Genomic DNA, 14,882 nt, shown 5'->3' on the forward strand with positions numbered 1-14,882 from the left:
AGTTTAGGTGAAAGTGCACTCACAATCTCTTTTACTTGTTCTGAGAGTTCATGCCATATGCTATTTTTTCAGATTCTTTAAAGAATACTATTTGCAAGATCTCTTGTTTTTCCTTTTGCTTTTTTGGTGTAAAATCTCCTACTTCAGCTGTACAATACATTTGGTTCATTTTAGTGTCAATTACATTTTGTGCCCAATACTACTTAGTAAGTGACTACCATGTCTATTAAATAAGACACTATGTTCCACATATTTCCACAGTACTGAAATGATTCAAATCTGTATTACTGCAGACAGACAAAAAGATTTTTATCAACTGGGCTGTTTTGAGCGTTCAGATGGTTTTCAGATGCTTTGGTGTAACAAACAGGGATTAACTTGTGTTTTCACATCCATTAACTGGCACACACGTCTTTAAATCAGATAATGTCTGTGATCCATCAACCCTTGAACCACAGTGTATTTTATATTTTTCTGACATTATCTCTGAACAGATCAATTTTGAGTGACTTCAGTATGTAATTACAGAATATTGGTTTTACTTACTTTTTTTCTCAGTAAGTATTTTACTTGTGTAGTTGTAATTATGGGAAAGATTTGGATCTTTTGGAGGAGACAGTTATAATGTGCTATCATTTAGTTGGGTTCATTTCCCTCCCTATTGGTCCAGTGCGATTGTTGAGGTCTTGTGGCTGTTGACAGTCAACCTACACCTCAGGACAGTGGCCTCTCTAATGTGGTGGGCCACATAAAATACAACCTTTGTTACAAATCCTGAGTCTGGCACTCTGTTCGTGCAAGACAGTTGCTGCTTACACTTCAAGGAACAAAGGGCACACTTTGTTCACAGTCAGGAGGAAAAAGACATCATTTACTGTGTTGTGTGAAACGTAGGTCATACACTGAGCAAGCAGCAAAGCGAGAATAAGCAGATATTGTAGGGGAAGTTGGGAGGGAAACTCGTGTATTGTTGGTATATTTTTCAGGCTCAGGTTACAGGCTAAAGATGCGGGTGAAGATATGTTTGATGTACCTACAAATATCCATAGATAGATATATTTATTTCTGTCCTTCATGATATTCAATGAAACACACTGACACTCAGCAATTTTCCACACCATTAGTAACCTTGTCACCTCTGCACAGTAACTTTTCCAGTGAGGCGAGCCAGGCCAGCATGTACGGACCTCCAAGCCAATCAGAAGCAGCCGATGCAGCAGCAGGAGGTTCAGTTCCTCCCCCCTCCTCTTCGTCTTCGTCCTCCTCTCCTCCATCATCCTCGACTTCAGCTTTTTGCCCCGCCAACTCCTCCTCCCGACACATTGTAGAGCGTCAGTCCCGGATGCTCAACTTCAGGGTGGACTACCGGCAGCGCTCTGTAGACCTGGTGTTGGAGGAAAGCAGCACAGTCGGTGAGCACCACACACACACACACAGATGTACATAGTGTGTCCACGCTCCCACACAGCAAACATGTTTGCATACAGCCTTTTTTGTGCATAAAAATGAACAAGTTATTTTTTTCCTCTGAATTGGTTGTCTTTGCCAAATCTGTCTCACAGGAGAAATCAAACAAATCCTCGAGACAGAGCTTGGGGTTCCACTGTCCAAAATGCAGCTGAAGGGATGGAAGAGCGGAGATGTATCTGATAGTGTGAGTTAATATCCCACACAAATGTTTGTCACAAAAATGAAAAGTGAAAAAACACAAATGAGGATTAAGAAGAGAAGAATAACACTGGTGATATGAGCTAAATCTTTCCCTCCTTTTGCCTTTTTATTATTATTATTATTATTATTATTATTATTAATAATAATAATAATAATAATAATAATAATAATAATAATAATAATAATAGTAGTGGGGGGGAAAAATAAGAGAAAAGCCTGGTTTACATTTAGGGTTGATCAGGAGATGTGACCGTTTTTAGAGCTAGTAGCAGACCAAGTATAAATCCAAATATACTGAGCCTAAAGTTAGCTTAAAAAAAGTTAATATCTCCTCAGCTATATTTGATGTTTGTATCTCTCTGTGTAATCAGACGGTGCTGAGAAGTTTACACCTGCCCAAGAACATCAGCCTGTATGTCCTGACCCCAGACATTGCTCCTACTGCCAGCACCAGCAAAAACAGGTATTCAGCCTAGCACACACTCAGTCTTTTTATGTGTCAACTGAAATAAATCCTCCCTCTCTCCCCATCCCAGTACCCATGTTCACTATGAAATACTACTGGAAGTGGCATGAGTGTAGTAGCTAATATTGAACACCAGGTGGCAGTCTGTGACCAGTAATGGAGAAGTCGCCTACAGACTCTTGCCAGCAAATGCCATGTTCATTGGTATATTAAGAGACATTTGACCTATGGGTTCACTTTCATTTTCTTGCATCCATTGTGACATTTTGAAAGGAACGTCTATTGCTGCAATCTCTGTGTGTAAATAATCATTTTCTCTCCTTTCTTTGTATCATTCAGCCTGACATTGTTGCTTGCTAAAGGTTGTCTTATAGACTCTGTATATGATATCCAAACCGCATATCTATAATTTATTCATTGTTTTCAAAGCATACCAGTCTGTCAAATTAGTGAGAGTACCCTGTGACAATAGTGATTTGGCGAGAAAGCTTCATTAAGCCAGCGTTCTCTCTCCATCCAGAGGTTTTTCTGGTAGTCTCAGTGAATGCATGGCAGTATTAACAACCTTTCCTTCTGAAATGTCAGGCAGCTCAGTGTAAAGTCATAGCAGTAATACAATCTCAGCTGGCAGCTGAATGTGTGTTCGTCCTTTCATCAGTGTCAGGAAACATCATCCAAGTGAGAACATCTACCCATGTATGATGGTGACATTCCTCCCGTTATTACTACTTATTATTTTAAGGTGACTACGACCCTTTTTATTTCTAATCGAAGATAAGATCATTGGACTAGTAAAAACAGATAAATATGAGTGTAAGATGATTTATGTCGTATGTATGTATGGTTCGACAGCTTGAGTTTGTTGTGTGTATGGATGGTGTTTGCTGGATGTCATTGTCCTTGTGCTGGGTGTCACTGTATGTGTGGATGAAAGACATTGTTAGGTCCAGAGAGGGAGATGAGGATGTAAAGTGCTTCTCCTGTAATTATTAAAGGTCTGGCTCATATTTTTAGAAGCCTATTGTACTGATCATTAATCAGCCTCCCTCTGAGGACATTAGTGTCTGCGAAAATGAAGATCAAATCAACAGAGAATGAAACCCTTTAAAAAAATCACAATAAAAAGTTATGTACTCTTAATATTTGTGAATACTGTTGAAATGACATGTTTCATGAGACATTTGAGACATCTGATGCAGATCCAGACAGAACAAAAGACTTGGCAGAGTATGGGGCCTATTTGTCAAGCAAATCATTACCATTATCACAATACCTTTAAAAATTAAACAACAGGCTGTCTCTTAAAAGTATCTTTGTGTTCTTCTCTGCGCTATTAGTAATTTGTTGTCAGAAAAATAATGTTTATTAAAAAGACAGCTTTCAGTTTAAGTGCTGAATCAAAACAAGCATCTAATTAGACATTTTTTAAAATCTACTTCTGTTTTGGAGAGCTGTGAAGTACATCCTGTGACTGCCAGTTTCACTGTATCTCTCTGAATTGTTTAAGTTTAATAAAATTGACCTTGTTATATATATATATATATATATATATATATATATATATATATATATATATATATATATATATATATATATATATATATATATATATATATATATATATATATATATATATATATATATAAAAAAGATAGGATCATGGTTATAGATCTTCTGACTAATTTCAGTTGTTCTCCTCTTTTCGCATACATGGTCTTTATTTGCCAGAGAAATGGCCCTGGTTTGTTATGTTGACAGTGGATTGAAAATAAAAATTGTACTGTAGCTCTCCCCCACATTTCCTCATGATAGCAGCCAAGCAAGCATCCACATGTCACCAGAACGCTTGTAAAAGAAGTCATTTGGCAGTTTGCCACTTTGCCTGCTAGTTAGGCTAAGTGGTAGTTATATTGTGTTGGCAGCTAATGGCCCTCATCCCCTCAGTCTTCCCTCCCTCACTCTCTCTCCTCTGCTTCTCCTCATCTTCTCACTCCCCCACTAACTGCTGTGTCTTTTTAGCAGCACCGTTGCCATTTCTCAAAGTGTTATCGATATCATTTTGGGTGTCAGGAGCTCATTATTCTGTGTCAGCTATTTTGGTGGAGGACAGTTGGGTTTGAATGGAGTGGGTGGGCTTCTGTGTGTATGCATATGCATTTGTGTATAAATGAGTGTGTGTACGGTGACCCTGCTGTCATACTGGGAGAGGATAGGTGACAGATCACAGAGTAGGGGGGAGCAGCCACCTGTAGTGGGACCAGACAAGCTGTTAGCTTGCAGTAAAAATAAACTGGTCACACCATATATCCACAGTACACACAATTTGTGTGTGGCGTGTGCAAATTTGTTGCAGTAGACAAAGCTCAACCTAAAGTTTGCTGGTAGGGAAGCACACTTTATCACCGCCATACCAACTCGAGATACTAATGTTTTATGGTTAAGTGAACTTGTCTGATCTGCTATCACTACCTACTACAGCAGTTATTGCAAACATGATAAATCAAATGATCTTGCTTAATAAAATTGTTAATTTGTTACAGTTATTGTCATACAGCTGTATGCTTCCTGCCAGAAAACAGTTACTTCATTGTTCTTTTGTGTCTTACATGTACAGTATTTTAACTCTTTCCCACTCTGAGTTTAGTATTGCTCAACGCAGAGTCTGTCACACATACACAGTTTCTTTCTATTGTGTCCTTATGTAAAACAAAATCAAATTTCTTCTTTATTATTTTGGAGGCACATCATCAAATTTTAAGGAAAACTGCAAAGAACTCTTTACTTGAGTATACAATTTAAGACACACTGTATCTCCAAAAGACTGGTTGTGGTGCCCTGCCTTTTAAATTTGGCCAATGCAACTGGACATGCATGTGAAACAAAAACACTGCAGCACTGCAAAGGCTAAAGTGCTAACATTTATCTCATTTTCTTCTAAGCTATCTGTTTATCTCTTCCGCTATTTCACAAGACACAATATGATTCAGCTAGCTAGCATGAGAAATTTGTTTTTCTCACCATCAGAAGGCCCCATTATGTGGGTTGCATTATCCAACCAGTAGTGCACAGACGATTTTTGTGTTAGAAACAAAGTAAATCATTAAACAAACTTTACACCAGGTGTGTTTGTGGCAGAATCAAAAGAGACACTAAAACAGACTGTACTGCATGACATGATTAACTCACAGAGAGATAAAGTTGCTTTATGACAGTCTCTGTTTAATTGTACATAATATACTTTTATTTAACAGTGCAGTTACAGAACCACATTTGCAGACTGTGGTTTAGTATCTCTGAGTGAAATGTCACCATAGGAATGTGATGGTAATTCTGTATTATGTTATGAAACAGATAAACATCTAGAAGGGTAAGAATGTGTATGTATTGTTATCACTCCGTTAGTAGCCACGACATGACTAAAGGTTGTGTTGTGGCTATTGTCCAAGAACTTAACCATCATTCACTGGTGAAACGATTATCTTTAATTGTATATTTTGAATGACGTTAATGAATTAGGTTACTGAAACTTTCCCCGTTTTTGAAGTACATTTGTTAGTGTGTTGTTGTAGTCTGAAAAGACAGTTATCCATCCAAATGTAATTTCACAATATTTATTTACTCCGAATTGTTGCTGACTAAAAATGCAAATGTCCCATAATGGTAATATCCCTGGCAATTTGTAGAGCTTGTCTCATGCAGTACACACACCTAAACCAAACGGACTGATTAAATAGTGCTGCACTGTCATTATGATCCCGCTGAGTAAACTCCTCTTAGTTGTCTTGTTTGATTAGAAATAAATCTTGAGGCTTTGGGAGATTTTCCTTTGAGCACCAATCCATCTCAGGTAGTTATTTAGTTAGCGATATGATGTGCGGTCAGCACTGCAGTGGTAAAGCCTGGTCTAAAGAAGGTTTTTCTCTGTGGCCATGTTGATGACTTGCCTGTGAATACAAGAGGGTGTTGAGGAGGAGCTAATCTCCTGCATAAATGATGAAGGCCTGATGAATATTTCAATGGAGCCTGTTTCCTTCCTCGTTTATTCTCCGCTCCAGCTCTCAGGAAGCGTGTTTGCCAATGAAAGGTTATTTTAATTTGAACTCTGAAAGAAATTTTAAATTGCAAAAATGATTCATTAGGTTCTGTGTGTTTTTATTGCGGCTTCCCACCTCTCCCTTTGTGTGTTAGCTATCCAGTAGCAGATACACAGATGCTTTAGGGAGACAGCTAGCTAGCTGGCTAAAGCCGTGATGGAAAGTATCTAACAGTTAGCATGCTGATTGGGACAAGATGGCAGACCAAAACAGAGCAGAGCCTGAGCGGTTTCATATTCTTCTGCTATGTTGTGGATGCAGAATGTGGAGGAGGTAAGAAGACCTTGTGTGAGCTTCATGGCCTCCTCTGTGCGTATTAGAGGCAGGATGGTCAGTCAGCATGTACTCTCCTAGTCAGTGTTTTTATGTGTGTCCCTAATTTGAAACACACACTGTAGGTTAGTGACTATGTTTGAGTGTACGAGAGGTTAGGTAGGACGTGTGTGTATGGGTATTTGTGTTTTGCAGGCACATGTCACATTGTGTGTGTGTGTGTGTGTGTGTGTGTGTGTGTGTCTGGCAGTGCTAGTTTAATAAGGTCTAGAGTCTGCTCTGTGCCGTGGGGACTCGCAGCTTAGGCGATTGGCTTATCTCAGAGTGAAACCAATCTGTTTAGACTGCTCTTCTCCCCTGCAAAACGCTCCATTTTCCCTGTCCATAAAGTTAAATGACATTTTCCTCCCGGCACCCTTATGCCATGTCAAGTACCTCCAGAGATGTTGCAGGCTGACCTAGATGTCACAGAGTGTGTGTGTTGAGTGAGAAGGAGACCTCTGAAGGCAGAAGCAAACACTGAGACATCCACATTTCAACCCCGTACTGCTTGAGGGGCCTGCTTCTATCAGAAGACAGCAGCTTTGAAAACATCAGTGGTGAAAGCAGTCGAGACACAGGGATATTATTCTTGAAACATGGGTGTTCTGTTTATATATGGAGCAGCCGGCCTCTTCAGACAGATGGGAAATTACAAGACAATGACTCATCATGAACGGCAGTTCTTTTCCCCTCTGAATGCATTTGATATTTTGAGTGGCTATATTTGTACTATAGAACACAATGAGTGATGTGGTTTTTCAAAGTAAATCTTGAACAGAACTCCACCAACACACACACCAAATGGCTCGTCGGTCTGCCATAAGCGGCTGATAAGATGTTCCTTCTTTGCTTGGAAGGACAGAGTAACACTTCCACTCAGTTTACCCTCAATCTCTGTCTATTTAGGAGGCTAGTTGCCTGCCAGCAGTAGCTCGGGATTGTGTCCAAACATAATCATGATATTAGCTAGATCCTTATTTATGTGTCCCTACCCCTTCCATTTCTCCTCTCTCTCCCTCTCTCCCTCTCTCTCTCTCTTTCTCACTCACTCTCGCTCTCGAACACACATACTCTCTCTCTCATCCTTCTGCTCAGCCCTATTACATATGCATCCATCCTTCCCACTCCACACATTTCCAATCTTCCCCAGTTAGCTACAACAAACATTACATTTACATATTGATTTCGTAGTTTTAGTCAATGTAAATATGATGTCATTACAGTAAATTTGAGCTTCTGTTAACATAAGCTCGTCCAGATCTGTGCAGATTAAGGGTGTGATTGCATTATTAATGTGTGTGCTACATATTAATTCCCCCATCCCTCTCTTTCTCTCAACTCTTCCTCCTCTCCTTGGGTTCTGAGCCCTGATTAAGTGCCTGCTTCGGCCCTTAAGCCTCCCATTGATATTCAGCCTCACAGACCCAGCGTTTGCTCAAAACGCTACTTAACCTCACAGCTTATTGTAAATGAAGCTTCCAAAAGTTGATTCCCCCACCTCCTCCTCTCTACGTGAAACACACAAAGTGTCTGCTTTTGCACCGCTCGCAGCATCTCTGTCACTGCTGTCAGCCACTGAGCGAGCCATGGTGCCAAGCCGTAAACTCTGCTCCTTCAGGTCCTCTTGGACCTGTGTCTCCACTACCAGGTCACTGCTCATGATAAAATACGTACATGTGAGACCGTTGCCATCTTGGACCAGTGGTTACCTGTAAACAACTTGTGTCTGTCTTTTTGGCCCACCAGTGGTCTTGCTTAGAGGAAAAAAATAGGAAATAGGTTATGATAGAAAATAATTTATTTCGTGGTCCAATTATTCTCTCAGTTGGAGGTGAGATATAATGGTATATCATGTTCGTTTCATCAGCAATACTTCTGTAAAAATGACTAATTTCTTCATTCAGTTTCTCTTCATTATGTATGAACAGATTTTGTCAGTCTTATCTCTTTGCTTCTATGTTTTATTATGGATTAATATGGTAGAAGGTTTCACCATATTAAAACTGATACAGATAGAGATAGTATTCAACAACATCTCTGGCACAGCTTACAGTAGTTTATAATTGATATGAACTGATATGAAATGTTCACGTCATGTTTTGTGAGACAGACAGAGAAGGTGAAGTAGCTAAATACAACAGTAATCCAGCAACATCTGCTGAAGAGTAGTGTATCATGATGCACAATAATAACTGTTTAGTATTAGTTTTTTTGGCTCGAGAATAAAAGTAGACTCAAGGTTGGTCCATCACTTGCAGCATTTTCTGCACTCTGGAACAAAACAAAAGATTTTCGAAAGGCCAAAAACTAACCCTATCAAACTTTGCAGATGTGGTCAGTTTGTGCTACTGTATGTCTAAAGTACAATCTTGTTTTTAAGGCATCTTTAGGGCTCGTCATTAGGAAGGTGCTGAAGGCTCTCCTGGGTTTATTTCACAATAGCAGCTAGGTTTGTTAGCGACGAAAACACATTGATGGACTCCATGCTGTTACTGTGCAGGTGGTCATAGCTGTGCTAGCCTGCTGTGATGAGTGGCGCTCTGGCCAGGCTTGTTAAGACATAACCAGTGAAGTGGGCGACTAGCCCCCAGAGGAGGCACCCACCTCCCTCTGGGCCAGCAGGCTACCATTAGTTGACAAGTTTCAGCGTGCCCTTTTACTTGACTCAGTCACTCTTAGTGATAATGTTTGTTTTTCTTTGCCCCCCTTCTTTTCTTTCTATATGTCATTATTTTGTCTCTCTTCTTGTATATGTGAATCACATTTTTTAATTTCATTTACTGTGTTCATCCTTGTTTTTCCAATGTTATAGCTGTTTTCCTCTCTTTGTTTAGTGCTCTTCCAGAGTCACTAAACCAGAACTTTCTGCTGGTCATCAGTCACCATGAGGCCCAGAGGGACTACAGCCTCAACTTCCCCGGCACCAGAACCATACAGGAGGTATGATTAAAGCATGCACGCACACACACACAAACACAAACAAACATAGTCCATACAGGGAATCAGAAAGTCACTTTATATGCACAGACACAAACACAAAAACTCACCCATGGACTCTCACATACATAATATTATTGTACCTGATTCTTTGGTTCCCATAACACAACTCTCATTCCATTTGCCAAACATTGCCAGTCTCATTGCTAGTCTATCTCCGCCATCGAGTCATTATTCATCACAAATAATCACATTTCCGAGCACATAATTACTCTCACAGCTGCGGTCTGGTATGACCCCCTCTTTTTCTCCCCACTCCCCCTACGCTGCGACTTTCTATGTCTCTCTCTCAACAGTCTCTGCAGTCAAGGAGGTGGTTTAAATGACTGAACACTGTTTGATCTAGGCTAGGCATGCAGGAGCAATGGAAAGAGTCTATTCATTTTCTTCATCTGAAACTAAACAGTGGATTTGGCAGCCAATGAAATATTTATAATTACTCATACCGGACCCAGTGTGAAGACAGTACACCTCTCTGTCCATCGTTTATTACTATCGCAGCTGCAAATGGATTAAATGTTGAAGACCACGTAGAGAGTGTGTGCTTGCTTGCCTGTGTAGATAAGTGGGTTTGTGTGTGTGTCTGTGTCAATGTTTGGACCCGTGAGACACACACACGCACACATACACATATTACTGCCCTGTACTGTCCTACGCTAACCCCCCATGCGGAGGGAGACCTGAGCAGGTGTCATTTATTATTCACAGTGGGTAGCCTGCTGTTACAGGTGAGGGGAAATATACTCCACAAAGACAGATCTGGTACGATAGAGGAGTCTGACTCATGATCTTACAGATTAATCAAGTTGTCATTATTTACACTTAATATCTGGGATTGGAAATATAGTTGAATTACTTCCTGTGGTGACTGTACATCATTTGTACTTCTTATTTGACAGTTTTGTGTTTTCTTACACGACATCTCTTTCTCTCATTTATTCTCAGGCAGCATTGAAAGGTGTTCCTCCTTTCTTATGTTTTTTTGCTCACTGCGGCTCAGATCTGGCTCCTCAGTGAGGGTGAAGATTACACTAATAATAATCAGGCTACTAGCAGAGCTTGTAATGGTGCTAATTGAACAGATTAGTACAACCAACATCTGAACTGGAGGAGGCAGCTTGCCTCCCTGGTTTTCTGGCCCTCTCCTACTTCGCTCTTTTCCTTTTTCTCCTCCCTCCGTCATCTCTCTCTCTTTCTCTCTCTCACTCTCTTCTCAGGCAGATGGTTTTGATGAGCACCCACTGTGAACCTTAAGTGTTTCTGCTGGGATTACAAACACAGGGGAGGGGTCCCTGTGGTGTGGGAGGGGGGAACCATGGTCACAGAAAGGAGGCAAAGGACTGTCGGCTTGGTGGGGGTGCTGTAAGAGGCCATAGGGGAGAGAGAAGGGACAATGTGGGCTTAAACAGGCCTCCATGTCGCGGTCTTTTCCTTACGCATGCTTGTCTTTAGGCATCTCAAGGCCCCCTGCAGTGAAAATGAGGCCCAGAACTTTAACCTGCATAGATCTGGACTCTGTTGGCCCCATGTTGACCATGCTCTTTATATATTAACTCTTTAGCTGGGGAACAGACTTCTTTCCTTTTTTAATTACTGTAATGTGTTAGAAAATTATATGTTCTTAAACCATGTGTACACACCATGTCGGGACTGATTCATAAGGTTCAGCAGCTAGTATGATGAGCTACAGGTGCAAGTACAATCTGTTGAAGCAAGCAAATAGTAGTACGTGTCCTCAGTCATGTTGCTTTGAAGTAATTTTTTGATGCTCGCAGTAAAGACGAGGAGTTAGATTGTGAAGTCTTGAGATGAAAACAATAATAAAAGACAGAAACAAGAGGGGGAGTGTTTTTCTGTCATAAGAAGACTTGAGAATGCAACAAAGAAGTAACACCACATTCAGCCAGCCTGACTCCCCTTTCTGCTCATACTGTGTCCACTCACAGACACATATGGACTCCACTACAGAGCACCTTTCTCTCCCCATTCTCCCTTTTGTCTTAGCTGAAAACTAGCTGATGGTCCCTGCTTGTGCATATCAATAGGGATAGAGTCCTGTCTTCGTGTTTGTCTTTGCCAAAGGCTCTGGCTTTGCCTTGTGGCTCTCAGGGAACTGCCCTTGCCCCTCCCTTTCTATTCCTTCATTCTCCGTCTCTCTGTCTCAGTGTCCCTTCTCTACCTTCTTTCTTCTCCATCTCTAGAGCACAGGGCTGTGTAGACTCTGATTGGCATTACCAGACAAGAGTGTGGGGGTAAGTTGCTGGCTAGCTTGTGAGCTAAGCTGGAGAGCAAATGTTTGCCAGGGAAGTAGAGGGTAGAATAGGGATGGCTGCTGGGCCCTGAGTTGTCCGTGACCAGACCAGTTGTCCTGGGGATTTCCCTCCTCTACTGCCCCCCGGGGCTGGGCCTGGGCCCCCATCCCTGCTCCGCAGCTGGGAGACATATAGGAACCAAATGCAGACAGGGCTACAGAGCTGAGAAAAGGAAGGTTGGATAGAAAAGGGAATGAAAGAAAGGCATCTGGTGCCTTGGGGAGATGAAGAAAGAGAGCGAGAGAGAGCTTGTGACTGTTTAACGGAAACCTTTCCTTCTCTTTGATTTGCTTCCAGCCAGGGATTATAGGCAATTGGCATTTACAATGATTGGATCATTAATTTTGCCGTGAGGCGTATTGCCCAGCAGCTCAGCGCCACAGCCAGTCCCGCTAACGTTGTGCATAGCTGGCTCGTACACCCCTGCCTCAACTCAGCATGAACAGCAACACACACATCAGCAGCACTGTATTTGCTATTAAGACTTTGATTGAAGTCCTGTTCTGTTAAAGACATTTCCTTTACATTTTAGCTTCTTGTATGTACATGGCAGATCGATGGATACTTATCATGAGCCTCATGTTAACTATATTTCATTAAGCAGTGCAGCCCAGTGTCATATAACGACATTTAATTACACTCCATTGTTTTAGGTCAAGCAAGTTTTAGCTGGTAATTGTAAGTAGGAATTTTCCATGTAAAATTTGTCACTCAAGTCACAAAATAAATACAAACATTTTAATTTGTTGCAGTCTAACTTAACAGTGAGATGACTGTGGTGGCAGACAGGGGGCAGCATTAGACAGTATTGCTCTCATATGATGGCTGCTGTGGCTGAAGCTTTCTAACTGAGTGCTGCAACAAAAACTTCAGCTACCTAGAGAAGCTAGGGCAAGGCGTTGTGTCACCCCGTTGTCAGGCTGCTATATAGTCTAAATCACTTTGTTTTTTGTTGGTATGGTTGTATGCAGAGTCTGGTAATCGTGTTGTGTTTTGAATATGGTCATAAAGGGCTGATGTGAATGACTAAATGCAGATTCTGGCGGTGTGTTTTCAGGTGGGCAGGCCTGCTTTGTAGCTGTGTTTTCTTTCTGTGGTGAGATCAGGTTGTCGTCTGCCAGGTGCCTTTCATTGTCTCCCTCCACTCTCCTCCTTCTCCACCTCTCACCCTCACTCTCTCAGTGGTGGGCGTTAGTTTGTTGTTTCTCTGATGCTGCTTTAACCTCTGACTGCAGCCTCTTCATTACTAGTGTTTATGCCTCTCCTTTCCTCCCTTTTCCCCTCTATTCATCGGTCGGCCAGCCGGTCAGTCAAATCCCTGTAGTCCGGCTGGTCAAACATAGATATTACACTCTGTAATAACACTGGCCACCCGCTCTGACCCCAGCCCGCTATCCTGGCCATAGCTTCTCATCATAAGGATAGGCACTGAGCAGTATGGTGTGGGATTTACGATAGAAAGACAAAGGATGGACTGTGCCACTCATTTATTATTGTGCTTTTATTTTTTTCTCCGCTTGTTTGTACTGCGAATTGCTCTGCTGTGCCAGGCCCAGCACAAATAAAAAAATGATTTCAGGGAGAGATTGATAACTTGGATAGAATATTTACTATTGTCTTGATGAATGGATAAATTAAGATTTGAATGTTGTCATTTCTGCAAGCAGCAAGCAGCCCATCATGTCTTTGTCTTCTCACACACACTCACACACACAAAAGTACATATACAGATGCAAAGTGCAGGAATATCAGAGTATTAAGGTGCAAGCATCCAAGCAGAGTCCGCCCCCGCAGTCTTCATAGTTCAGTGTTTTGCAGCTGCTTTCCTGCTTTGCCTGACATTGGCTTTGACTTTGTGTTTGTAGCGTTCTTTAAGTTTCCACGTCCATGACCAGCAGCCCCTCATATGCTCAAGGATCCATCTCTCCTCAGTGCTTTTTACAAAGACAGGATTTGACCCGTGTGTGGAGGGATCTTTGCCCCACAATAGACAGTTTTCTCAGCATCAGTGTCCAGCCCTGCGGGCCTGAAGGCCAGAATTCTGCCGAACAAATGCACTAGAATCCACGGCCGCCAGCACTCAGACGCCGACGGGCTTTGATCACCTTCGGCTGGCGCACATCAGGCTGGCGTTAGGGCTTTAAACCAACAACCCACTGGACGGTGTGATACGGCGCTCGGCGGGACAGGCGCTGCTGGCTGCTAACTGTTTAAAAGCACGGAATGTTATTAAGTGATGCAGATACAGCGTCCGCGCATGAATGGGAGAAGAGAAATACTGTTCATTTCAGAGCGTGGGGCTGTTGTTGCTGGGCATTAGCTGTGGCATCTGAAGAATGCTGATAACACTGGCTGTCTTTTTGTAATTTTTTTTCTTCTCTCTCCCTTCTTTTGGCTCATCTCCTCCTTCATTCTCTACCTCCATCCTAGTTTTCCCTCATGCTGAACGCGGGTTATTTTGATGTAGCCTTTACTATAATACGTATACCACTGTATTTACTGTTAGATTAGTAGTATGCGAATATTTTCCAGTTTCATATTACTTAATAATGACAGGATGGTACTGAGAGAGATGAAAGATCTTTGTGGAGAGTCACTGTTTGTTTTTTATTGTTGTGTGTTTTATAATTGTTTTTTATTTTACCTTTTCAAACCAATAGTGTTATTGTGATATATGTACTTTTTATATACAGTAATAATTGTATCTTCTCTTTATGTTTGCAGGTGAAGAGGAACATTTCAGACTTGACCAACATCCCAGTCCGGCATCAACAGTGGGAGGGATGGCCTGCGTCAGCATCTGATGACTCTGTAAGAAGCACGCACACACATCACACACACAAACATTATCAAAATAACACGGACGGACATACTATAATAGTTCTACCAGAGAAATTTCAGCATCTGTCTTCACTTTATTGTGCACAGTAAATGCTGCCTTTCCCTCACTGGTTCTTGGATCAAAAACAGCGGCCATAATGACAATTAAACGTCCGCCACAAATTAAAGTCCCTGAGTTACAGATTA

At 41.5% G+C, this 14,882-nt stretch overlaps 1 protein-coding gene across 1 annotated transcript in view; it reads left to right on the forward strand.

Annotated features, from left to right (window-relative positions):
• The window catches only part of faf1 (Fas (TNFRSF6) associated factor 1), a 64,291-nt gene that overhangs the window by 9,097 nt on the left and 40,312 nt on the right, over positions 1 to 14,882 (forward strand). The window contains exons 4-8 of the mRNA XM_067597018.1: positions 1,147 to 1,412; positions 1,563 to 1,654; positions 2,043 to 2,134; positions 9,381 to 9,486; positions 14,580 to 14,666. Of these exons, the coding sequence (XP_067453119.1) occupies positions 1,147 to 1,412; positions 1,563 to 1,654; positions 2,043 to 2,134; positions 9,381 to 9,486; positions 14,580 to 14,666 (643 nt within the window). The remainder of the gene's footprint in view (positions 1 to 1,146; positions 1,413 to 1,562; positions 1,655 to 2,042; positions 2,135 to 9,380; positions 9,487 to 14,579; positions 14,667 to 14,882) is intronic.

Source organism: Thunnus thynnus, chromosome 8 (genome assembly GCF_963924715.1).
Source record: "Thunnus thynnus chromosome 8, fThuThy2.1, whole genome shotgun sequence".
Taxonomy (NCBI): Eukaryota; Metazoa; Chordata; class Actinopteri; order Scombriformes; family Scombridae; genus Thunnus; species Thunnus thynnus.